Below are 27,614 nucleotides of genomic sequence, written 5' to 3' on the forward strand. Positions count from 1 at the left end.
GAAATCAGATAATCTGTGGTGCTTGTTGAGACAGGCAGAGCTCGTAGCTAGCATGTTTTGTATTTGTAATACTTGTTACTTTTTAACAATAAATTAATTGTTCTGTACACTATTTAACAAATTGGATACTAGGCAGGAAATATGATATTCCTTGGATAGCTTCAAAAGACAAGTGGCTCTTATTTGAGCTTAATATAAGAAATACAATACGTAAATCTCACTGAAATAACTTTTTAATAAACTGGACGTGTGCATTTGGTAGATGATTTCTTGGACATAAGCTAATTGCAAAGCTGTACCTTCATTCTTAATTCTAAAAACATTTTACAATTGTTTTAATTTACAGCAGAGATTTTGCTTACTTGGTCTGGAGAATTCCTTTTGGCAGCAAAGAGGACTTAAACCCAAAGCATCATAATGTCCACTGTTACCCAGGAAGATATTTGCAATCATGTGAAAGTGGTGGTCCGTGTCCGTCCAGAGAATCAAAAAGAAAAAGATGGCAACTTTAGCAAAGTGCTTCATGTTGTAGACAAACACATACTGGTATTTGATCCGAAAGAAGAGGAAGTTAGCTTTTTTCATGGGAAGAAAATAGGATATAGGGATATTAACAAGAGGAAAAATAAGGATCTCAAATTTGTATTTGATGCTGTTTTTGATGAAAATTCATCTCAATTAGAAGTTTTTGAACACACTACCAAAACTGTGCTTGATGGCTTTTTAAATGGATACAATTGTACAGGTAACTTCTCAGTTTGTCTCCTTAAATTGACCAAATCGTATTTCATTTCATTTCATTTCATTTCTCAAGTGCTAAAATTGATTTTGAACAGTTGGCGGTTCATCACTAGCAGTAAGGGGAAACAGATTCACTTTTTATTTTGTCTCTCCTTTTATACATACAGACACAGACCTCTTTTTGTTAAAAATAATATAGGGATTACAGTAGATTTCATAGCTGGTATAGTGATATGGTACTCAGACTAATCTTTCTGAAAATTCAGTGCTTGCATATGGCGCAACAGGAGCAGGAAAGACCTACACTATGCTGGGCTCACCTAAGGAACCTGGAATCATGTATCTAACCATGATGGACCTTTACAATTGCATGGATCAAATAAAAGAAGATAAAATCTGTACTGTTGCAGTTTCATACCTAGAGGTAAGCAAACAACTATACTCTGCATCATTATCAGTAAAGAATATTTTTATATATTAAATACATTGAACCTCTTTCAAGTGACTATTAAGAAGTGGTGCAAACTGGGTGTCCAAGTGAGCTACTCTGAAAGAGATGAAGCAGAACTGTGCTCAACAATTGGGAGATGTTTGTAGGTAAAAGTCTTAAAATAGGATGTTGTTCAATAAGAGCAATTTCTTCTAAAGATTTCATTGAACGTTCCAGTGATCGGTATTCTCCAAATTGTTTATTTACATTTTCTTATAAAACATAAAAGTATTATGTGTAACAAAATCCTTGAATTGGCTGATAACTTTAGGACTGAACCCAACTGAAATGCCTCTGAATAGTTCAGAATAACTTGACTATAATTCAGACTTTTTTTTCTCTCTCCGTCTTTCAATTATGACACTTTTTTTCAAGCTCTTTGTTTGTTGCTGCAGTAGTGGTTAAATTCTCTGCTGAGACTCGTGCAACAGCTATTTGAAGAAAAGGGCATTTCCACTGAAGGTGCTTTGCCAGTGGCTTGTAGAATAAGTTATCTGTTACTACCTCTTTCCATTGTTTCTGCTTGATCCTTCTTTCTAGTTAAACTTCTCTTGCACATTTCTCTCATCATTGCTGTCAGGAGAAGGAGAGGCGGTGTCTGTAGCAAATGAAAACAATTTGATCTTTGAACTCCTTCTAGCACACAGAAGTATAGGAGAAGTACAGATGTGCTCCATTGTTCCCTTATTAGGCATAAGCCTGTCTTTCAGTGCATTCTACCCAAGTGCTTCACTGGCAAAAAACGGTTTGTTTATGTTGCTTATACATAAGAGCTCTTCTTGGCATCAGATTCCACATTTTGGCAAACCAGTGACAAGACTATATCCCTTTCACTTCATTGGTCCTTCTTCCTGTGTAATGGGAAGTGTGCTACTTTTGTGAATGGTAGCAAAAAGGCATCCCATGTTAAAATTGTCGTAGAGTTTACAATTTCGCTTAAAATCTTGTTTCTTATTCTAAGGAATTAGATTAGGCTTCAGAATGTATACCTACAGTATGGAACTTACAGGAAAGCATGGTGTCCTTTATAAATTGGTAAATGTTTCAAAATATATCTGATACGTTATGCTTGTCTGCAAAGCATTAATCCTGGGGAAAGAATTGGCTAAAACTCTTCTCCTATAGAAATAAGTTTGTTTCAGTTGATTTTAACATACTTGAACAAGCAGGTATACATGAATGTGGAACAAAATTCTTCTTCTTTAATCTTCTCAGACACAATAGGATTTCATATTTAAACGTGGGGTTTTCTTGTTGTTGTTCCCCTCTCCCACTCCAGGTCTACAATGAGCAGATCCGTGACCTGCTAGTAAATTCAGGACCACTGGCTGTCCGTGAAGATACCCAGAAAGGGGTGGTGGTTCAAGGATTAACATTGCATCAGGTATGTAAATATTATCAGAAGATCAACCATTTTAAGGCCATGTGTACACTATCGACGTTAGTCGATGGAAAGTGGCATCTGCATAAAATAATTACATGCAGAAGTGGCATACTGTGCTCCTTGCATGGACACTGCATGCTTGCCAGGAGTGCTTGTGTCAATGCAGTGCACCATGGGTACACAGTATGCAGCCAGCTTATATATTCTTTTGTAAAGTGCAACATGTGGCAGGGCAGAAGCAAGTCGTATGGGGTGATTGGGAGCAAGGGCTTATCTTCCCAGCATGTAATTGTCGCCATATCACAGTGTTGTCTATGTCCTGGGGGATCACATTGTAATGCAGGCTTCCAGTGACAAGCAATAGCTGAAGTACTGAATGTACAAGATCCCATTCCTATTCTGTGTGTCATATTGCCTCTGTCCTTCAGTGCAGGGACACCAAAATGAAAGTCTCCCTAACGGTGGCGAAGTGAGTGGTGGTAACATTGTGGAACTCGAAATGCTGGATTGCTACCAATCATTTGGAAAATCATTTGGGGCTGTGGCCATGTGAGTGTGTAGGGCCATTAATCTTCATCAAATGCAGAACTGTAACACAGCCATGTGCACAAATGTACACAACATAGTAGATAGCTTTGCAGCAAGTAGATCCCTCAAGAGAAATGGGAAAAATAGCATACCTCCATTTGGGCACCAGACTATTTTGCCATAAACTACGTCCTCAGAAATAGCTATATTTATGTGCCTTCCTTCACCAACATCAATGTTGGCTGGTCTGGGATGGGTTATGACAGTTTAAATCCTTTTTTGGGTTAGGACCTCTACCATCACAGAACTGTAAAATTTAAATTGCTGAAATCATGAAATCTGTGTTGTTTTTTTGTTGTTGTTTTTTTTAATCTTTTATGTCCATTATATTGGCCCATATGAACTGTGAATTTGGTAGGACCCTACTCCAAGTTGTTGTTTACACCAATGAAAGTTTAAGCTACTGGCTTAGGTGGCGAATGACAAATAAGATTTTGGTAGATTGAAGGAACCACTGGCATTTACTCACAAGACTGGATCTCAGTAGAAACAAGTCCTAGTGATTATAGCTGCCTGCTGAGTTTTGCATAATATCTGTGAAGGAAAAGGAGAAAAAGAGGCACTAAAGCAGAGGTGGAGTGGCTGTCTGCTGACACAAGCTATTAGAAGATATCCATATGGAGCTGTATGGTTCTGACAGTCTTTGGCAGAGGATTTTAACAGTGAGCCACTGTCATGTATTGAGGTGTACTGGTGCCCGTTATGAATTATGTGGTGCTTGATGTACATCAGTGAATGACACACAATAAAGCTGCTCATTTTGTGATGTTTGCTGGAGTTTGCCAGTTATATTTCAGAAAGCCGATTCCCTAATAAATTTCTTAATCTTTAAGATGCCTCCTTTTTACATTTTCAGTGCTTTGGGATGTCACACTGTATAGTAACAAGTGGATGCTCTGAATTGTTTGGCACTCTGCAACATATGTTGGGAACTAATCGTAAAGTATTTTCCAAATAATGAAATTTTATTCAGAAACAAAATCGGTGCAAAGAAAACTGTGCAATTTACAAGCAAAAACATCAAAAGATTAACAAATTAGTAGAACAAAACTTAACAAGGAGAGAAAAATATTCACGTACATTTCATCTTCATGTAACACAACTTTCACAGGTCACTGCATGGGAAAATGTGGTTGTCCTTAATGATCACCTAGATGGAATGTTAGAACTGGGCACAAAGCCCCTGATGCCACATAGAATGTTGACGAGATGTGGAGTTGCTATATGAGAATTGTCTATGGACTACAAAGGAAGGCAAGTCTATGGCGGTTAAAGCTGTAGGTCAGACAGGGTCTGTAGCATTTGTTTACTGCCATGGAAATCCAATGGTGTCTTTGTACACCTCCCTCTCCTGCTGTGACTTCTTTTATTTTGATTCTTCCAGGCTGTCTGCAATACACAGCCTCCATGCTATCTTTCCCATGATGCAGCACGGGTTTACAGGATCTTACTGAAAGTCATCCTGAGTCTTTCTCCTTTATCTGACACAAGTGGTGAGGGAATGACCCCTCAAGGCTGCAATGGCAGCAACTGCATATAAAACACACTAAGGCACATTTTTGTTGATATTTTTGTACTAGAAAAATTAAGACTCAGTGCTGCCTTCCCAAGTTCCCTGAACTTTTTTTTTTAAGGCACGCTTATTAACATGTCCACTTCAGCGTATCTGGTGGTTGCTGAGAGTGGCACCAATGCACATCATGAGTATGGCCCACCAGAAGTGAGAGAAATGTGGAGGGAATTGCTTGCTTGCATGAAACTATAACTATAGGACAATTGTAGTGACTGCTAGTACCGTTTTCTACAAGTAGTGGTGATTTTAGCTGTTATCTCCCTCTTGAGGGTAACAAAGGCTCAGAGCACACACTACACTGCTAGCCTGTTATGTTATGACAAATAACAAATGTGATACCATAGCTCTTGTGTGGTTGGGTAAGAAATTTACATATAGGTTAGTAAGATGAGCTCATAGATATGCTAACCTGTTGCAACACACTCCAACATTAGGTTGGTGAGGAAATACAAATAAGGAAATGGTGAAAATTCCTTTACTGAATATGTGTCAAACATAATGGCATCAGCACAACATATTGTAAAAGTGGCATCGCCATCCAGTAGGAGAAGATGGGATGCCGGAATAATGGCCTTTGGTAGTTGAAAAGAGAATGAGTAGGAAGATGATGGCTAACACTTCAGGTTGTTCTACACTTTCACATACTAGCACCATCCCCTGGTAGATGTGCGTTCTGTAGTATCTCCATCTGTCTTACTAAGTTGTGGGTATTGTGACTGTGCTAACTGCAGTCACAACTATAATTGTCAATATAGATGTGTACCTATAGCATGAGCATTGCAATTGTGTGCACATCAGGGATCTCAACTACGTAATTTGGACAAGATTCTTAAATAATGTGTATAATTAATACAAAATCTAAAGATCGGGCAACACGCAGGCATTACAGCAGTGAGATCTTGTTGGGAGATCTTGTTTTCTTCAATCAAGGTTAGTCCAACAATGACTGCAGTGCCTTTGCGTCACTGGTAACATTTTTGTGTATGGATGCAAAGTGTTACCATTGTATTGAGGAGACCACTTGATAGCTCACGCAGAGATTTTTATAATAGAAACAAGGCTGATGAGACACTTGCAGAGCCAGGAATAAAACTGACGAATTCTGACTTCCTCTATCGTGCTTTAACCAACAGCTTACAATTATTAGAAGGGGCATAGCTGGTGATGCCTATGCCCAAGATTCCCTAATACTTATTCTAAGATGCTTTTTCAGTTAGTTATAGCTTTGTCAAACTTCAACCATGTTGGCTGTAATTTTCCTTCCTGAGTATTTTCCAGAGGCTGAATTATTTTGAAAACTTTATCAAAATGGTTTACCTGTTCATCCATTTGAAGTTAAAAGATAATATGTTAAACTCTAGTGGTTTAATTGAGAAACTTGAACACATCTGTGGGTTGGAGCCAGGAACCTGAAGTTTGGCCTGGGAGTCTACTTGGTGTCATGGATACGCCTATTACCATCCCTTTGAAAATTTGTTTAGATTGGAATATGTTATGACCCTCTGGAAATTTAAAGTTTTCACAGGGTGGCAGAGATTGACAGCTAAATTCTCTAAAGATTCCATGTGTACTTAAATGTGCTTCAATCTAGGCATTCAGCTCCTCCTTGAGACTGTTGTGGCGTCAGACACACAGGAATGAAGAGCAAAGAGACTGCATCTCCTCAGTTCTGTGTTCTTGCTGGGCCCAACCGATTGGAGGACTGGGAAAACAAAGTCTGCATACAGCACCGAGAGTTAAGGAACTGGGTTTAGAAATGGACAGGATAAAGTATGACAGGGATAAAACACACTGTTAGGGTCAGGAACTGAAAAAGTCAAAGATGATGGGTCGTGGACAAGGGTATGTGACAACTTGAGAACCCTCACCTCAGAAGCTGGAACTGAATCCAGGGTTCCTTTGTCTCATTTCTCTGTTTATACATAGCGTTGAAATTCATAGTAAAAAATGTGCGCCTCATCTCCTCATAGCTAACCTACACTGCATATGACAACCTACTACAGTAGGACCTCAGAATTACAAACACCTTGGGGAACGAAGATTGTTTTTAGCTTTGAAATGCTTGTAACTGTGAACAAAACATTGAGTCTTTCTTCAAGATTACAGCTGAATATGACTGAATAAAAGTTCTAATCTATATTCAGAAGAAAAACGCTGCTTGTAGCAATCTTAGTTTAAGTGCAACAAGCACAGAAACACTCCTTACCTTGTGAAGTTTTTAAAAAGATTTGACATTTAAGACAGCATAGTACTGTATATGCATGATTGGGTGCTTACCATTACATATGAGGCATGTGGCTGACTGGTCAGTTCATAACTCTGTTTTTTTGTAAATCTGAGGTTCCTACCATATTGCTATCAGTTACTCTGTTGGCTCAACCAGCAGAGTTCTGAGCTGTGGATCTAACCATTCTAATCCTACTTTTTGCCCATGTGGGAGTCAACATGGTTGCACTTAACAGAGTTTCTGTTTAAGAAATGACATACAAAAAAACTAAATTAAATGAATGGTAATGATATTTTCCTTGTGGCCTTAGCGCGTCGCCCGTTGTGCCATGTGCATTATTTTTGTCTTTACGTGATCACATGCTTTTCCACAATATCTCCGTCTTTTTCATTAAAATGGATGGATTGAGTGAGCAACTAATCAATATTTTTTGTTTTTGTCCTTTATCCTTCAGTGTATGGCTTTAGACCTTTTTAATTGCATGCGATTCAGACCATGCTTTGAATATGCAATCATTTCCTCATGGGCTTTTCTATGATACTCAACTCACTATAGTATCTGAGTGTTTCATACATATTACCTCACAGGGGAATTGTGAAGATAAATGAAAATGGCATATTTTCGCTTTATATTTAGGGAACTGAGGAACAGACACTTCAGCATCAAATGTATATGCTAATTTTATTGACCAGTTTGAGATTAGTCTGATTTCCCTGCCCTCCTGTGTCAAGAGCTTATAGCACTTCTAGGTTAGTGCACAGCTCTCACTGACTTCAGTGGGATTTTGCACTTCTCTAAATCTACTCCCACTATCTTAAGTTAGAAGACCCAGAAAATGTACGTTGAGCGAGCTACTTGTGAAAAGTTGTCTTTAATTCACTTGCCAAACGTCACATAAGAGCTCTGTGGCAGAGACAGGGATTGAGCACAGTTTTCAGGATGGCATTCAATCACAAACTGGTCCTTTCTCTTCCTGCAGCCCCCTCCCTCATTCACTAAATAGTCTCCAGTCACGTACCTGATTCATTCAAATGCAGCCTCGATTTATTTCTTGGGTGCTGTCCGCTCTGCCATGAATGAAGCGAGATCCTCTGGAGAAAAAGTAGTGTGTGATCCTGTAATTAACGACCTTTTCACAATACATACAGAAAAAGGGGTGAAATTAAGGTCACATAGGAGGTCTTACATCTTGTAATTTTTGTGAGGTTGGCTTTGCAGCTGTAACTTTAATGTAGTTCTGTGTTGTAATAATCTTTGTTTACATCAGTGGTATGCAAATTTTGGGGCACGTCCAATTGCAAAGCACAAAGAAACTTTAGGGGTGTGGAGTGAAGCCTGAGCCAACCCTCATAAGGTAAGGAGAACGCTACACGCCCAGCCAGCTCCTCTTGTTTCCCAAGGCACTCACCCCCATCTCTACATTCATCTCAGATTGTTCTGCTGAGGAAGCCTTGGCTATGCAGTAATGGAAGAGATTAGACAAATTCCTTTAATGACATGACTGGAAAAGTTTGTTCACCCCGGTCTACATCTGTAAACTTACTCTAGATTTTTATTAAAATAGATATCATATTGCAGAAATTCAAAGATTTTCTCTTAAGAAAAGCTTTCCTTTAAGTGACTTGGTTTCAGAAAGAAAATTTCCCTCTAGATTACTGTGTGTGTGTATGTGCACTCGCACGTGTGCCTATTTTCAAAGAACTTGTATTCGGATTAATTTTAAGTCCATTAATTACTTACCAACTGTATGCAAAGCCTGTTCTCTAATTACATTTCATAAAAATTACTAATTTCTTGTGTCATCTCAAAACTTTGTAGCCTAAATGTGCTGAAGAAATCCTTCAGATGTTGGATTACGGAAACAAAAATAGGACACAGCACCCCACTGATGTGAATGCCTCCTCTTCTCGGTCCCATGCTGTCTTCCAGGTAAGCAGGTTTTTTGGCTGATGTCTGAGACTTGCGGTATGTTTGCAATCCTGAGTTATTCTGCAGTTGTTATTCCAAAATAAGCTGCTCCAGAATAACACAGCTACTGTACGTGGAAGTCCGAAAATCAGCAAAACTTATTCTGAAATAGTGTATCTACACGCAATAGAGCCTATTCCAGATTAGAGCCCCAGGAAACAGTGCTTCCAGGGGCTCCAATCCAAAATACTATGTCTGCTCATCAGCTTTACTTTGAAATAAGCTATTCCAGAATGGCTGTGTCTACACTAGCCCCAAACTTCGAAATGGCCACTCAAATGGCCATTTCGAAGTTTACTAATGAGGCCCTGAAATGCATATTCAGCACTTCATGAGCATGCGGGCGGCCGCGGCACTGCGAAATTGACGCGCCTCGGTGCCGCGCGGCTCGTCCCAACAGGGCTCCTTTTCTAAAGGACCCCATCAGCTCATGGGAATAAGGGGACTTCGAAGCAGGCGGGGTCCTTTCGAAAAGGAGCCCCATCGGGACGAGCCGCGAGGCGCGTCATTTTTGAAGTGCCACGGCCGCCCGCATGCGAATGAAGCGCTGAATATGCATTTCAGCGCTTCATTAGTAAACTTTGAAATGGCCATTTGAATGGCCATTTCAAAGTTTGGGGCTAGTGTAGACGTAGCCAATATCTTATTTCAAAATAGCTCCTATTCCTGGTCTACATAGCCCTATTCCTCGTGGAATGAGTTTTACCAATTTCAAAATAAGCTGACTGCTGTTATTTCAAAATAGCGGGTGCTCTCTGTAGCCACTCGCAAAGTTATTTCAACATAGCAGATGTACACTTTCAATAGTTTATTTTTTTTTAAAGGAAGTTGTTAAACAACTAAATGGCTGACTGACAATCTTTTATTGGCTTGGGTAGGAGGACCGAAGTACTGCTGATTACTACTGTTCTTGGTTTGTTTGCTTTTGTCTTTTTTAACATGGTAGTTACCTAGTTTGCCTCATTTATGGAAACAGTTTTTTGTGAAGTACGTTATAAAAATAAAGTTCATTTCTGGCCCCATGCATCCTTCAAATAAATTTCCCTCGGGGTAGGTTTTAGATATACAGGTTGTACCTCACCTGTCCAGGACCTGAGTGCATGATCCAACCTTGGGCAGGGAAGATGGTGGGGATGGTCACACCAGCCTTCTGGCTGGGAATCCCTTCCTGGCTGCCACCAGGTCCCTACCCTCAGGCTGCCTGCCAGGGTTTCCTGCAGAACTTCCAGCTGCAGGGCTGCCAGTGAGCTCCATGCCCCTGCCAGACTCCCTGACTAGGACCCTGTCATGGAACTGCCAGGAGGGTCTGCTCCCCCAACAGTTCCCTAGCTATAGGGCTGCTGGGCTCCTCTGCCCCGCTGGGAGCCCCACTACTGTGGGACTGCCAAAGGTGTCCATGTCACGGCTAGCTTCCTGGTGGCAGGGCTGTGGGGGTTTCCTGCTACCACAGGATGTGGGTGGGGTCCATGCCCCAGCTGGGGTCTCTGCTATGGGGCTTCCCAAGCTGAGCTCCCCAGCCAGCTTCCTGGCAGGGCTCCCTATCCGGGCTGGGTTCCCTGCAGTTGCATTGTGATATCTGTTTAAAGATAGGCTTTCCTAAATCCTCTGAAGCTTAGTCAGTTTTCTTTGCAATCGGGGGTGTGCTGTAGGAGTTGGCAGGGTAGGATTAATGACCCAAATCTGGAATTGTTTGAGTTTTGGGGTTCCAGTGATATAAGCCCTGGAGAAAAATAACCATTTTAAAAAAATGTTTCTAGGTGTTTTTTTGCCCAGAGCCAGAGATGAAATTGCTGATGTGATTCAAGTCCAAATGACCTTAGCCTGTTGAGTTTTACCCATACAGTGTATGGAACCCAATAATTCTTTGGGGGATCCAAACTAAGAATAGGTTTTTTTTAAGAAAATTAACCTTTTAGTGACTGGATGAATCACAGACCTATTGATGACTGTGAATGTACCTTGTCAGCAACATAACTTAAGATAAATGAATCAACAAGCCCTCACCTAAGGCAAAAAGACTGAATTAATTGCCTGTGGGCTATTTCGGTTTGTGATTCCTGGGTGGCAATTTCATTTTAGGTGGAATGTAATCAAAGTAGTTGCGGGGGCAGGGATTAGGTATGTGACATTTCATGAGAGGAGGGAGTATGTGGGGAAATAGAATAGGCTGGTAGTGAGGAAAGGGGGTTATGGAGAGTAGGGTGTATGCACTAGGAGGTAAGAGAGGCTTGAGTACCAGTTGTGGGAGGGATAGTATCCCCAGCTCTGCTGATGCATTCCAATCCTGCTCTCTTCAGCTATGCCAAAGTACCGCAACACTGCCTGAAAGGTATTAATGAAGTGTTAGAAGTTCAATCAAACAGCTAAATGGCTCCTTGCTGGGTGGAAAATGTGTACTGTATGGCATAGAAAAAAATGTAAGCTCAGACACCTGTTTCTCGAAGATGGGGTTTCTCTCTAACTTAAATCTATCAATATGTTGGAAGAGAAATCCTTTTTGTGATTTTTCTCATCAGTCCTGTCTTAAATTCTATCCTCCAAATGTGAAATAGAGCTAAGAATGGTATTTCACTGTGTAGCATTGTTGACTTTCAGATTATAGGAGGTGGGGATAGTAACAACTGTCAAAGTTCAGGGCAACTATTATCTCTGTTGCCATTCTGTGGTCAGAGGGCATGGACCCTAGGCTCCTGGCTGCTCAGCTATCCGATCTCTTGAGTGTCCCCCTCTCTTGACAGATGATCTTCAGTCTGCACGTTTCCCTGTCTGCACTGTGATACTCCGTAAAAGGCAGAATACCTTAACTGACCAGAATCTGCGCTTTGTTCTGTATCTGCAGGCTATGAACAGCATAACGACCACATAGATCTTTCTTAAGACACCATGCTTATTCTTAAGGTGAAAGAAATACAGGAAAAACCTATTAAACGATAAAAGAACCTAAACACTTGTTTAAAAGGATGACAGAGGCCAGTCACCCCAACTATAACTGTTGGCTTTAAGAGATATCAGTCCTTACGAACCACATCAAGGTTTTTTCTTCATGTTTATTACTGTCTCATTCAGAACCAAAACAACTATGAATAGTTGTCTTCTCTTTGCACAGCTTAGGCCTTTGATCTGGGTGTTGATGTAACTGGTGGTCAGCAAATTAAGACCCACTCAAAGTGTACCTTAAATATGCTGCGTTTTTACATATCCTGAGATAAGGAATTTATATTCTCTCCCAAAGATATTACCCAAGAAACTTCACACTATTGTTCTAAAAGTCTAACTTTGTCTGGTATGCTCAATATATTCCTTTGAAACCCCAGGTCTCAGATATCACATCTCTTCCCCCTCCTGCCCCTGAGAGGTTGCATGCAACCCTATCTAACAATGCTAGTTAAACCATTCATTTAATACAATGGACCCCAAAGGCAGTTAAACTAAAGTCAGCAAAGTCTCCCAAGGATATTACCGTTGTGGCAGATAAGGCGATTTTCCTCAATAGAATCATTTAAGTATGAGGAAGTGGAGAATTAAGGCAGATGAGCTCCCTGTTTGTGATAGGGAATCCTGGATACAGTAGTGGTGAAGGGACCTGGTTGGAGGGAGAGATGCAATGAATAGGTCAGATGCTCAGCTGAAGAAGTGTGCCCAAGGTTTGGTGGGACTAGGCTGATCTGTGTTGTGAGGGTTTGGGGTTTTTTTGAGTTGGGGTGGGGGGATCAGGGAAAGGGGGACTGGCCAATGTGCAGGGGTTTGGGGAATTACCTTTGTAACAGCCTAAATTATTACTACTTCCTACCTAAATGTATATCTCCCACTTTTTTTTAAAGAACTTGGAAATTCTATGGCAAATATATTTTAATGCAGCATTAATGTTGCTTGATAGAAGATTGCCCCTTTGCAGAAGTCAGCTATGAAAAACTTCACCAGCTAATGCATAAGCAGTTTTAACTTTGCCCTGTTTCATCAGTGTCCCAATATGCTCCATTCACACACATATGTTTGCCATCTCCACAACTGCTGAAATGTACAAGCCCTTTCTCTCACTTACAGGATTATATTCCACATTACTAAGGGGAAAAAAAAAGAAATGTTGCCTGTATCACGTTCCCTCTGCCCTCTTCATGCAGTGCCTCAATATTCACACAGGTTATGTCTATGCTAGCCCAAATCTTCGAAATGGCCATGCAAAGATTACTAATGAGGCGCTGAAACACACATTCAGTGCCTCATTAGCATGCCAGCAGCCACAGCTCTTTGAAATTGCTACGGCTCGCTGCCATGTGGCTCGTCCAGACAAGGCTCCTTTTCAAAAGGACCCCGGGAACTTCGAAATCCCATTATTCCTATCAGCAGAAATAAGGGGCATAGGAATGAGGGGATTTTGAAGTTCCCAGGGTCCTTTTGAAAAGGAGCCCTGTCTGGACAAGCCACACAGCAGCAAGCCAAGGCATATTCAAAGAGCTGCGGCTGCCGGCATGCTAATGAGGTGCTGAATATGTACTTCAGCGCCTCATTAGTAATCTTCGAAATGGCCATTTCAAAGAGTTGGGCTCGTGTAGACACAGCCACAGTGTTGGCTCACAGATATATCCACATTAGCTTGAGCAGAAGGTATGGCAAAAACGGCATGGACAGCCATTTCTTTTTTGTCCTTTGATTAGTGTTAGATGAAATCCTGTGGGGTTCAGAATTGGAATCTTGTCCTTTTTACCTAATTGAACCAACATCTCTCTGGAAAATTTTTAGTAATGTGGTAGTTTTTGCAGTGATACAGTCTGATTACAACAACTAAAATGAAACTGAATGAAACAAAAACCCCTTTACCTTACGCTGTATACTATTGCTTTGGCTATCTCAAACAGAAATTTCTGAATCTGCAAAACTAATTTGAAAGTGCATTGTTTCTTTAGCAGGTAAACTTGAATGGCTTCCTATTACTACACTAAAATAGAGAAGCAGGCAATGTTGGATGGGTTGTTGGATGAGAATGCATAATCCTTGAATTTAATAGCAATGTTCATCTCCCCTAAACACTAATTTCTCATTACTTCACTATACGCAGAGTAGCAACTTCAGGCAGTAGAGTGTGTGGTTATTTACAAACATTTTAAGCACCTATCCAAAAGAAAATATTATGGAATTATCTTTATGATGTGGAATTACGTTGCTCTCTAAATTTATGGTTTTCAACTTTTGTGCCATGACACACTGACGAGCCATGAGAACTGTCAAAAGTGTGCCGTGAAATTGTCTATTTCCCTTCATAGTGGCTCTTTGCAGCTCAAAAAGCAAGGCTGTCTGAGACCCAGCAAATGTGTCATTGGTCAATTCCCCCCACCACTGTGGCTCTTTGAAGAGCCACCATGAAGAGAAAACCAACCCTGCAGGAGCCTGTTCACGCTGGGAGGCAGCTGAAATGCTGTTTTCCAGCCCACAGGGGCTGACAGGGAGTCCCAGCCCCAATCCTTGCTGTGGCAAGGGGGAAGGGATGGAACGTTTTAGAGACTGCAACATGGTATAAATGCTCATGTGTATCACTCCCACGGTAAATATGGGTGCGCTGTGGAATTGTTTATCTCACTGAAATGTGCTGAGTTACTGAAAAGGTTGGGAGCAACTGCTCTGAATAAGAACTGTTGCTTGGAGAGAGGTTGTGGGGTTTTGGTTTTTAATTCTTTCAATTTTTTTTTAATAGATTTATTTAAGGCAGCAAGATAAAACTGCAAGTATCAGTCAAAATGTTCGTATTGCGAAAATGTCCCTCATTGACCTGGCAGGGTCTGAACGTGCCAGTGCCACAAATTCCAAAGGAGCTCGTTTTAGAGAAGGGACCAACATTAACCGCTCATTGCTAGCTCTTGGGAATGTCATTAATGCTTTGGCAGATCCAAAGGTAAGTGCTGCTTTGTTTCAAACACACTAAATGCGCATGTGCTTTGACGTTTCCTTATGCTGTTTATAATATTGTCTCGTTAAAAAGAATACAACCTTGTGCTACATCTGCTGTTATATGCCCTAATTTAGAAGGTAGGTAATAACTCTGCATCTGTGGAATCACACTGTAACAAAATTGTCTGCTATACTTTGCAGTCAGGGAAAAATCTAAAGCAGCTTAACTGTTGCACGGTGAGCACACACAGAGTACTGATGTCATATTTCACGTGCCCTTATGAGGAATGGGGTCTTTCACAAGAGTTCTGACTGCTTGGCTTATCACTGCTGCTAACAGTCTCAGTCCCGTCATCTTCTTGTCCTTGATAGCCAAATAAGTTTAGAGTGTTTGTAGTAGTTTGTTTAAATATCACTTCAAGATCCCCTTTAAAATGCCTGGGAGAGGAATTCATAGGTTTGAATAAGGTTGCTTTTCTTGGTTTCTCTCCCACAAGTCTTATACCCCAGTATTCCTATGTTTGTAAAAAGAAAAGTTCTTGCCCACACGTAGTGAGCAGGGGTGGCCACTCACTGACCAAAATGCGGGAGGAACCCTTTTCCAAGCCCCACTCTCTTACCTGACTGGAAGCTGGGGCAGGACTCTCTGTATGAAAGCCCCAGCCAAAAGCCCTGTCGTGGCTCAGCCACGAGAGGAGGCAGGTGTCAGTCCTGAACTTCCAGGTTGTGAGGCCAGTACAACCCTGCAGGAGGCCAAGGCCTGGCCCATTACCACTGGGCCTCACCAAAAGGATCCACAAGCTGGGGCAGAGACCCCATTCTACACAGGCATTGAAGAACCTAACCTGTGCCCCCTTGAGGTATGATCCAGAGGAGAGGAAATCTGGAAGGTGACCGTGGCATAGCTGGGTCAGCGTGTTGTGGTTTGGATCCCTGCTGACCCTAGTGGCAGACCGCTCTGCCACTGGTAGGGCCCTGGGCCAGGGAGCAGTGGAGTGAATGGCCTCTCTCTCCTCCACTCCCCCTGCCAACCCTAATCCAGGAGTGGCAGTCTCCCTGTCTCACTGTTCTAGGCATGTGCCTCGGTTTGTTGGCTCTCTGCCTTGTGAGGAGGCCTGACTTTTTTGACCTGTTCTTGTTTGTTGCCCTGCCCTGAACCAGGGCCTACACGTAGTTGAGGCTTGATTTCCAGGACTAAACCTCCTTGATGGCTAATACTTTGGCAAAATAATATTCTTCTCTGAGTAGCGTCCGTGTGGGTGCTCCTTTCGGGATGTCAGTACAGCCTCACACCAGTGCTTGGAGATTCTATAGCCATGGTTTCCCAAGCTATGCGTGTGCAGTAGTGCTTTGTGCTATCTAGTGCATGCACAGCATAGGCCCCTCACTTCCTTCTCTACCATCCTCAGCTGCACATAGAGCTTCACTCTCTTGCTGAAAGACAAAAGAGTTAGTTGTTTTTCTACTTAGCCGTCCTTATCCAAGTTTTCTTTCCTATTAGTGTGTTTGTTTAAAAAAAAAAAAGTTAGTTTGGTTGCTGTATCATTGCCATGCCAGGCTTTCCATGCTTGTAGCAATGTGCAACATGAAGGGAAGCCATGCTGACCTCCAACAGCCACATGTCCTGCATTAAGTGCCTACGTAATGGTCACCAAAACCAATCCTGCACCCATTTCTCTAGCCTCATGGTGAGGGCCAGAAGGGACTGAGCCATTAGGCTCAAGACTTAGTATTATGAAAAGTTCCTCCAACCACCAGCCCTGGAGCATCCCTTCACCAAAAAACCAGCATGGGAGACCAAGGGTACATAGTCCTGTGCGTTCCTCTACCTCCCTAGGCATCCCAGCTGCCAAGGCGGGTCCTTCCCTGGCTCATTCCTGGCCTCCAGCGCCATCCTCACAGGACACACCAGTTGACAAGGGCGCATAATGTCCCTGGCATCATCTAAGCAAGGTGTGGCTGTTTATACTCCTGGGTATAAGAGTTTATCGAAAACTAAGACCCCACCCTTGGTGTTGGAAATGGAGCAAAAGCGGCACAGCTCCAAGTCTCCATACCGGTCACACGAGGCACTGGACTTGGAACTGCACAAGTCTAGGCCCAAGGCTCCTCCTCATGTGGAACAGGAGAAGGCACCCAAGCGTCTCTGGGACACAGCTGCACCCAAACCTGTGGCACTGAAGCAAAGCATGGCATCCAAACAACGCCATGAAGACTCGTTGCCGAAGGCGTACATGGTACCACACTCAGCATCTCCCTGCTCGCTGCACCATGTGTTCCCAGCACCATTTCCATCCCTGTGTTCATGTAGGCATTTGGGGTTCTCCCATGGCTCAGGGGCCAGACTGCCCACCCTGAGAGGAGGTGGTTCCGACCAACAGCGTCTATTCATTGCAGCACTCCAAGTGTGAAGACATGCTGCCAACAATGACCTATCCACAACTGCCTCCACCATGGTTCATGTACCATTATCCATACCCACAAGATTCTGTTCCCCACTGGTGACCTTTGCAGTCATGATCACCCTGTTCCTATGCTACACTAGTACTGCCCACTGAATCTAGGGGCTGCCCTGTGTCGTCACAGCCCACCACATCAGCAACATATCCCCATCACAGCACTCAAGCAGAGAATGTCCTGTTGGAGGGTGAAAATTCCTCACTTCACCATTGCTTTTCTTCACCTGACAATGCAGTGATCTTGCGCTTGCCTCCCGCTACAGATGACTTACGGGCTTTTCAGGAGCTGTTTCGATGGGTGGCCCAGGCTTAGAAGAAGGACCTTCAGGAGGTGCAGGTCAAGCAGTAAAGGCTTCTCCGCACCCTGCAGCCCCCCACCTCCTCCAGAATTGCACTGCCTACAGATGAAGCAATTAATGGACCCCACATAGGTCATCTGGCAGACAACGTCATTCATTGCTCCCACCAACAAGAGGGCACATAAGAAGAGATATTTTGTGGCCCCCACAGACAGAGTTTTTATTCATCCATGCACAACCAAATGTGCTAGTGGTCGATGTCCATAACAAGTCCAAGTCCTTCCATTCCACTCCTCAGGACAAGGCAAGCAAGAAGTAGAACGTCACAGGGCGTAAAGTCTATTTATCTGGCACATTGCTCATGCAGGCAGTAAACTGGGCAGCAATGCTGACTGACTATGACCAAGCTGCAAGAGTTGGTCCCCTCCTTGCTGGAGAAGCAATGCCTAACCCTTGTAACCTACTCCTTATGGACTTATACAAGGTGGCAACGAGGTCTTCAACCAATACATTTGGACAACACTAACCTTTTTCATCTTTGATTGACCCACTTGACTGGAGGAAGCAAGCTGTTCTGTCGACTGTAACTGTTAGGAGGCTCCAGACCCTCCTCCAAAGTGCAACTACTACTACTTTATAGTCACCCAAAGTGGAGCACCCACGGGGACACTAACCAAAGAACAGGAAGTTGCTCACCTTGTGCAGTAACGATGGTTCTTCAAGATGTGTGTTCCCTGGGTGCTCTACTTCCCTCCCTCCTTTCCCTATTTTAGAGCATTCTGCTCTATTTGCTAGGATAGAGAAGGAACGGAGGGACCCCTGCTGCTCTCATGCCAAATAACACAAAGAAGCGCTACTACACAGGTGCAGAGTGGGAAACCACAGCTATGGAAGAATCTCTGGGCGTTGGCATGATGACTCGCCAACCCCCAGATTTGAACACCTTTTGGGGACACACATCTCGAAGAACCATCATTATTGCACAAGGTGAGTAACTTCCTTTTCATTTCTCCAAAACCCTGGCCTGCTTTTCCTGATTCCAAATTACCTACTGTAGGTACAGAAGAAGAATGATTGTCTTTGAAGATTCAATAAGTGGATGTATCTCCTCTGAAGTTTGCATTAGGTCATTTTATATAACACAAAAGAGATTATTAGAGAAATTGCAATAATTAGGACCCTGCCTAATTCATGTCTGTGAAAAACATATCTTGATGAGTGAAATCTGGTCCTCTTCCCTCTCCTGCTCCCATGAAATTTGTATGATTTCATTGAATTCTCAAATTGGGGGCCCTGATCCAAAAGGAAAGCTTCCAGGGGAAACTCATTAAGGGAGGGTTGCATCATGGCCACTCTACCCTTACTTCTGTGCTGTCTTCATGGTTGAGTGGCAGGTGTTGTCCAGATACCCAGCTGTGAAGGCACAACCTGCCAACAGCAACACAGAAGTAAGGGTCTCCCCCAGCAGCCAGCCACTGCTCTCCAGTTGCCTGGCCCTGAAGGCAGTTTGACCACCAGCAGCAGTGCAAAAGTAAAGATAGCAGTACTGTGACATACTCTATCCCCTACAACAGCCTTGTGATCCCCCACCCCACCCACTTAAAAAAAGCCCCTCCTTTTGGGATCAGGATCCCTACAATTACAATATCATGAAATGTCAAAATTAAATAACTAAAATATTTACAAATTTTTAAATCCAGTGACTGAAATTGACAAAAGTGGACCATGAAATTGGTAGGGCCTTCACAATAATGAAGTGAAGCCTGTAATACTACTGTTAAAGAACATCATGAGAATCACAGCACTTATAAAGCAAACTAGCCATCTCTAGCTAACTTCATTCTTTGTGCATTTGTTATAAAATGTCATCTGAAAGACTTGTCATATCTATATCCTGCAACCTGTTCGCTCCTGCAATGTGACCCTGCTACTTCTTGGGTATCTTTTTGAACCACAGGGGTCATTCTTTGGCCATTTCTTCATTATGTTGTTTTTCTTTAAATTTTCTATGGGTAGCCTTTACATCTAGGTAGGTTAGTCAAATCTAAGCTTGGATGAACGACTTTCTTCTTGTACAATATTTATCAATGATGAGATAATGCATCTCCATTCAAAATGTATACTAAAGAGTAACCAAACCATTTATATTTCCTATCCCTTCTTCAAAGCCTTCAAGCATATTCAGGGAGGTTTATGTCAATAAACGAGATCAAATAGTACAGCGCTTATGTTGGTAGAGTACCACTCATTCTGCTTGTTCATGGCTTTTGGGGGAAAAAGTCAAAGCGAAGTAATATCTTCCCAGATATTACTCAATACAAGTAAAACTATGTATTCAAGCCTGTTCTGACCAGGCAGGAATTAGGGCAGCAGAACAAATTTTAAGATCCATTCCGCCAGAGGAATAGCCATCTTTGTGGGTCAACTCCATAACATATCCTTTTGCAATATATAAGCCTCACACTTGTTTTAATTCACTCTTTCATTTATTCAGCTGTACTCTCAACTCTAGAACCAGATTGGAAGTTAATTTCAGGTAGAACTCCTTCACTGCTTATGTAAATAAGTGCCCTCTTGAGCGATCTGCAGAAGTATTTTCATCAAAGAGGTGCAAAAAAGTTACTATTAAAGTTGTTTTAATGTACTGCCATTTCCTGTCCCTTCTACCTCTCTCTTTCTTGCTTCAGTGGATTGCTATTGGCCATGGAGATAAAATGAAAAGGTGTTTATGGACAGGGCCTTTTATAACTGCTTTGAAACTTAGCATGCAGAATTGAGAGTTGAGTGTATGAACAGCCATTACAACGGACCAGCAGACACGGCTTATGTCCAGTTAAACCAGTTTAGAACTTTTCCTTGATTGTGAGATATGCACTCTGAGGCCCTTTGTGATCTTTGTGGGCCTCTCTACATTTAAGAGAACTTTCGTTTGATTATGAACTGAAGATGTGTTCCTGAGCCACACTGTAACTTTTAAGTATCTGGCTCAGTCCTGTTGGAACAGGGAGGAAATAAGAGGCCCCACTACCCCACCTGGTCATTATGATGAGTTCAGGCTTTGGAATCCTAACTGCTTTCCCTGCAGTCCCCAAAAGAACTCTGATATGAGGCTAAAGCATGCTGAATAGCAACAGTTCACTCCATGCTGCAGCTACTCGACCTCTCTTTCATTGGCCATCTGCTGAGTCACAGGGAATGGAGACAACTAAAACTGGCTGCTTGGTTGCCTGTTTCCCTGCTAGGAGATAGGAGCTCCTGGAAAAACAAGCAATGAAATTAACTGCCTGTGTCCAAGGAGTGCCTGTTACAGAATAACTGTTTGCTCATTCCAACCCTCATCCAGCATCCCAGGAGAGGGGGGAAAAGCTATAGGCAAGAAACAAAAGGCTGTTATAGTGCCCTGTTCTTCTGCTCCAAACCGTGTTAAAGATGCTTAGGGGGTGATGGTAACTTGTGCCAAGTGGCTAAGGAACTTCATGTAATGTAACATGGAGATATATAAATAAAAATACACACATTTATTTTTTCCCCCAAACACTGTAATGACCCCTATTGGGTGGTTCCTGGCTCCAGCATAGTTGTGTGGAGAGTGTCATATCAAATCATAGCATCTGCTTTATGAGACACTCAGTGTGATGTAGTGAGACTACGCTTCAGGGGAATATGCTTATGGGTAAGATTTTTTTCTTTCATGTTGGTGTGCTACATACTTTGTGCCTTGGGACATCCCTTAAAAAAGAAAATTAGAAGTTGTTCAAAGCAGGCTACCTTTAATAAAGAGCTTGGCAGGGAGGGGAGAAGACTGTAATATAAACTTACTAGTTGTGTGGGGAAGATCAGGTTAAATATGCTTTCCAGCAAACAGTATACAGTGTGAAGATGGTGAACACCAGGCAATAAGGTTTGCAACAGTGTCTTGAGAGTCTGGGGCTAAAGCCACACTACCATGGAAAATCGACCTGCTTAGGATCAGTCTTCCATGGGTTGTTTTGTATATGTGCGAAACAGCACTTTCCAGGCTCAAAGCTGACCCCAGAACACCTTGCAAGTGGTGAGCATTAAGGTAGGTTGACAGGAGAAATGCTCCCATCGAACTTCTTCCATGTAGACAGCCATTGTAGTTGACCGCCACTGTCGATTTTAGCTATGCAATTGGCGTAGCAAAAATTGCTTATCAGCATTCAACTTGTATATCTAGTGTAGACGTAGCTTAAGTCACAACCCCCCACTGATTGTCACAGGGAGTATGCCTAGATTTCTTCCTTGTTTGCTTTGGCTGAACCCTGACTTGCAGAAGCTCAATATTTCTTATCAACTCTTGACTAATTAATGTTCTATAAACATAAAGGTCTTTCCATCTGCTAGAATTAAGAAGCAAGAGTTATTAGGGATTTGGGGGGTGTTCCCTTTGCCATCCACCTTTTCCCATACTTATCCCCCCAGCCTTCCTGGTGCTTAGGGGAGCCTGATCTCTGCTCATCTGAGTGAGTTTGTTTCAAATTCCAACATTAGTTGGAACATGATTTTTTGACTGTTTCACTGCCCAGTTTCTTCTGAACAGCAGAAGATAAACTGATCCCACTCTTACTAATTCCACTCTGTTGCTGCTGCTTTGCAAATGCATGAACACAACAACAGATGCATCAAAGCTGTCTGCATATTCAGGAAGAGAATACTATATAAACTTATATGTGGTTCATGTTGGAAAGTTACTTTTTACAAGCATAATATGCTCAGCTAAAATCCTAGTATGATAAACCCTTGATTTTTATGGACTAAAGGGGGGGAGGGTGTCCATTAAACCAGAATGTCTGTTAAATACTAGGGTTTACTACCCATCCACCCACACCAGGCTCCCCCAGCCCCAGTCCTCCTCTCTCCCCCTCAAAAAAAAAAAAAAGTGGAGGGTGGGGGACAGACTGACCAGACTGCTGCCACTGGAGCCAGAACCTCCAGAGTCTGCAAGATGGCTGGAGGTGCCAGACCACAGCTGGAGGCACCCTACTAGTGGGCTGTCATGCACTCTTCCTACCAGGGTCTCCCCTGGTGAGAATAGTGCGTGGCAGCTCCAGTGGAGGAGGTGGTGGCTCCTCCAGGCTGCAGCAGAAGTAAGTCCTTTAACCTTATTTTGGGGGCGGGTGGGGGAGAGGAGGGAGTTAGGATTTTACAGTCCCCCACCCCCCAGCGGAATTTGGGAGCAACAGGGTTGTCCATTGTTCCCAAAGTCCACTAAATCGGGGTCTGTAAAATCAAGGTTTTACTGTACATAAAATAAATGGGAACACAGGCAAAAACAAACCTGTAATTTCTCCAAAAAAATATCAATTATTACAAATGCAAACTAAGATAGTGAGTTGCCACATCACAAGCAATAGTCCATATTCCAAATATTTTGGGTCATTTCATTTTTGTAGTTTTAATATATACTAGAATTCTCTCCTTTTCCCCCACCTTGTCACCTGTGATGCTATTAACTAACCACTTTTTTTTAACTTGGCCCTACACTCAGGCAAGAAACTAACAGAAATTGGAAGCAATAAGCTGCAAATTACACTGGATTTTTCCCTCTCATTTATACTTTGGCCACGTGATCTATTCTCAGTGCTCAGTATTCATGTCAGGTGTTGCAGGAAAGGGACTTTCCAAAATAATTGTCCAATTAATTATCTATTCATGCATAAATGGTTTTTGTTTTTAAGACCTCAGTTATTGTAGATGTGACATGTGAGCCGTGTGTACACGTGCCCCAAACTTCGAAATGGCCACGCAAATGGCCATTTCAAAGTTCACTAATGAAGCGCTGAAATGCATATTCAGCGCTTCATTAGCATGTGGGCAGCAGCGGCGCTTCGAAATTGACGCGGATTGCCGCCGCGCGGCGCGTCCAGACGGGGCTCCTTTTCGAAAGGACCCCGCCTACTTCGAGGTCCCCTTATTCCCATGAGCTGATGGGAATAAGGGGACTTCGAAGTAGGCGGGGTCCTTTCGAAAAGGAGCCCCGTCTGGACGAGACGCGCAGCGGCAATTCGTGGCAATTTCGAAGCGCCGCTGCCGCCCGCATGCTAATGAAGCGCTGAATATGCATTTCAGCGCTTCATTAGTAAACTTCGAAATGGCCATTTGCGTGGCCATTTCAAAGTTTGGGGCACGTGTAGACGTAGCCGTGGATTCTCTCCCATCATCCCATCTCCACATTTCACTGTCACACCAATTTAGTGCAACGCAAGGAGTGAAAACAAAGAGTAAGAACTTAGGACTGCCACATATAGTACTTTTACTTGTGGAATACACAGTAATATTATGGCATCATATTGATAAGGCATATGTAAGGGGAATTCCCTAAGCAAAGTTCACTGACTTTGTTCAACTCCACTTGCAGGATCTACTGAGATAATTATGGAACTTATAGCAACCCTAATTTGTTAGGATGGCAGGAAGAAAAAGGAGAGTTGATTTTATCAGAGTCTAAATATGGGAGACAGCAAGAAGCACAAGGGAGCGAGGGAGTATCTGTAAGCCAAAGTAGGCCAAATTCTCATTCAGACAGTTTCAGTATGAGTTCTGTTAACATTGGTAGCAGATCTGCACCAAAGCAGCACAATATAGATTTTTAGGTTGGTGTTTTATTTTATGCATTTGTTTCCTGTGTTTAATATTAAATCTCTGGATAATACCTCATAGCTAACTATGTTTGAGGGAGCAGGCAGTTACTGTCAGGGTGGCGCATGTAGCTAAATGACAGAGCATTGGATTCTAAATTGCATGTCTCAGTTGTAGGCAGTTCTCTTGAGTTTCATAACCCTTATGTTGTATGTGTAATTTTAATTATATGCAAATATTTGAGTTTTGCAGAGCAACAGCAGTGGCATTTTATTATAAAACTTGGTAATATATTGCTTTTTATCGATTTATTAGAGCCACTTGACAAAAATATGTAAGTATCCATTGAACAGTGGCACAGATGAAATCTGACTGAAGTCACACAACAAATCAGTGATAGACCCCCTAGTCTCCTGATACCTAGTATGGTGTCCTTTTAATGGGCCATGCTGTTTCTATTACGGAACTAAAAAGTTTGCAATTCAAATAATAAATCAGATAATACAGTGGGGAAGCCATAGCTTCAATTTGAACTTTAACTTTTCCTTTCTGATCCTTTCAAGAAGCTTGGTATCTTAAACGTTGGCAGATTCTCCAGGAGCTTACGGTTTTGTTGTTGTTTTCATGCTACCCCAAGCTGAGTTTTCAGCAACAGAACAAAAGAGCCATATGCCCATTCTTCTCCGTAACTGAGTCCTGCAATTTGGAGCCTTAAGGACTTGAGATTTCTATTGTCTATTGCCACACAAGCTGTGGTGGACAAATTTCACATTAGCAACAGTTGTGGGTCCTGAGACTGATACGCAGTCTAACGGTTCTAAATAATTGGAGAAAAAAGAGGGGGCTGCATTTTTTTTCCTTTGCAGTCAAAGTACATTTCACTCAATGTTAACATGGTTTTTGAAAGTTTGTGTCAGGGTGGCTATGTAATTGGTGTAGTTGAAAAATGCTCCCCCAGTCAAAAGAAAAGCCGGCATAATGTCACACGCAGCACGTGGGAGTTTTTCCTCAGGAAATCCTTGTGGCTTACTGTTTCTGTCAAGGAGGGTAATGTGCTTGTAAATTTCATCTGACAGAAAATATATTGCAACATCAACAGTCCCAGAACACTGCACAGCTACATTGTAGAAGAGTATCTGTCATATCCCTTCAAGCTGTACCATAAAGAAATTTGTGCTAAGAGAAAATAAACCCACTGTGATACGAAATCCAAAGAAGTAGCACATGCTAGTGTCAGCACAACGGAAATTCCCTCTCTACTCTCTGAGCAAGCAGAGACAAAAATATAGTTACCTTCCTCTTTTTGCCATTACCTTGGATAAATCAGGCCAAACAACACTACTATTTATCCACCCTGGGATTTAAAAAAAATGTTAGTTGAGTAATATATCTCTTTTGTATGTAAATATATCTCTTCATTCACAAAGAGAAAAATGTCAAAATAGAAGATAGAGGAACCTAGGAACAAAATGAACAATTTCTCCAAGCTGTCACTTCGTCTTGCCTTGTCTTTCTATTCACCATTTTTAAAATGACCTTTCCTTTTTGTCCTGTTGTCTAAACATCTCTTGACTTAATTACTATAATCTTTCCTCCTCTGTGGACTTCCTAAAACCCATATCGCTCCTCTACAGCACGTAAAGTTCTTTCTTATCTACCAGGAAAACCATGGAACATCTTTCTTTACATCTCTCTTCCAGCTCCTTCTTGATCCTGGTAGGTATATCTGTATGTTACTCCTGGGGGAATTCTTTAACAAAAAATTTTAAAATGTGGGAATAATTTCAAGTTCTTTAAATTTTGTATGTCAGAATATTACTGTATCAACCATCATCATCAATATCCGTGGGCTCAGCGCCCATTGGTGTCTGATGCCTCTCTCACTACATATCAAACCAGTTCCAGTTATTTTTGTAATTTATTTCAAAATAGCTATCAGCAACTATGCCTATAACAACCCAGAGGCACAAAAATTCCTCCAGGAACCTCTGTGGCAACCAAGTTTCTCTCCCCTTAATCTAGCCCTGTGCCCTTTAGGCCAGATGCTCAAACCCCCTTTCATGCTGATCACAACTGCAGGTCTTCAGACTACATATTTGCACTCTCACACATCAGGAGGCCATGGATCCAGAGGGAGAAACAGCCTGATTCTGAGTCCTGAGTTTGCATGGCATTTCCTCTATGCCAGGGCATGCTGAAAACTGCGGCAGCCTAGAACCCTCCAACTGTCTCTCCCCCTGCAGTATCCTGTATTTAAAACCTAGTCTCTCTGTTGGGTCCAGCAGCACCTAGTGGTGACCAAAAGCTCTGCAGCCCGTTGCTGTGGAGGAATAGGAAATGCTGCACAAAAAATAAATTTCTGTGCAAATTGTATGTGCAGGTGTGCAGAATTCCTCCAGAAGTAACACTTCAAGCTAGGGCTGTGATTCCCCTGCTCACGTGCACATGCTTGCACTAGCTTTTTTTTTTAAGATAGAATGTTATAGAATATGTAACCTTGTAGCTGCAGTAGCAGGGACAGCAGCAATAGAGGCCTGGCTGAGTTGTGCCATCTGCATACTTGTGGCACAAGTCTAATATGCTAGACCTCTTCTGTCCTCCTGCAGTACTCTAAAGTACTCGTTTCTTGCTCAGTACAGTAGAAGCTTGATTAGCCCCTGCGGAACAGGGGTTTCTGGATAATCAAATTTTCAAATCAAATCAAATTTAGCTGAGAGGTCCGCCCCTGTTCAGACAGGCTTTGTGCTGTTCAGGAGAGTGAAAGGCTCAGGACAGGATCTGCAGGGTCTCGACGTGTGGATGAGACTGTGTTAGGAGGAGGAGTGTAGATTTTTTTTTTTAGGAACTGGGGAAACTTGGGAAAAGGGGAGCTCAGATATGAAGAATAGGCTCCACCTAAACCAAAATGGAACAAGATTGCTGGCACTTAAAATTTAAAAGGTCATTGAGCAGTGTTTAAACCCAGAGCTGAAGGAAAGCTGACAGGTATAGAAGAACACAGGGATTGGACAGAGACATCCCTAGGGATTAATATTAATAGCAATTTTTCATGTCCTAGTAAAAAGACAGAAGATGATAAAATATGAGTAAGATAAGTCAAATGAAAGAATCCCATTCAGTCACATTGGGAAAGGGCAAACAGCTAAACAGTGACAAGTTCTTAAAGTGCTTATGTACAAGTGCTAAAAGTCTAACTAATAAGATGGGTAAAATAGAGTGCTTCATATTGAATGAAGGTCTTGAACAATAGAAACTTGCTGAAATGAGAAAATCAATGAGAAACAGTCATATCAGGGTACAAAATATATCAGAAGGACGGAAAAGACTGCGCTAGTCAGGGAGTAGCATTATATGAGAGCGAAAACATAGAATCAAAAAATGTAAAAATAGCAAATGAACCAA

At 42.2% G+C, this 27,614-nt stretch overlaps 1 protein-coding gene across 1 annotated transcript in view; it reads left to right on the plus strand.

The window, feature by feature from the left end:
* Positions 1 to 417: 417 nt before the first annotated feature.
* Positions 418 to 27,614, plus strand: part of KIF18A (kinesin family member 18A) — a 78,637-nt gene continuing 51,440 nt past the window's right edge. Inside the window, exons 1-5 of the mRNA XM_074998992.1 lie at positions 418 to 745; positions 1,008 to 1,165; positions 2,511 to 2,615; positions 8,822 to 8,932; positions 14,661 to 14,858. Of these exons, the coding sequence (XP_074855093.1) occupies positions 418 to 745; positions 1,008 to 1,165; positions 2,511 to 2,615; positions 8,822 to 8,932; positions 14,661 to 14,858 (900 nt within the window). The remainder of the gene's footprint in view (positions 746 to 1,007; positions 1,166 to 2,510; positions 2,616 to 8,821; positions 8,933 to 14,660; positions 14,859 to 27,614) is intronic.

Source organism: Carettochelys insculpta, chromosome 6 (assembly GCF_033958435.1).
Source record: "Carettochelys insculpta isolate YL-2023 chromosome 6, ASM3395843v1, whole genome shotgun sequence".
Taxonomy (NCBI): Eukaryota; Metazoa; Chordata; order Testudines; family Carettochelyidae; genus Carettochelys; species Carettochelys insculpta.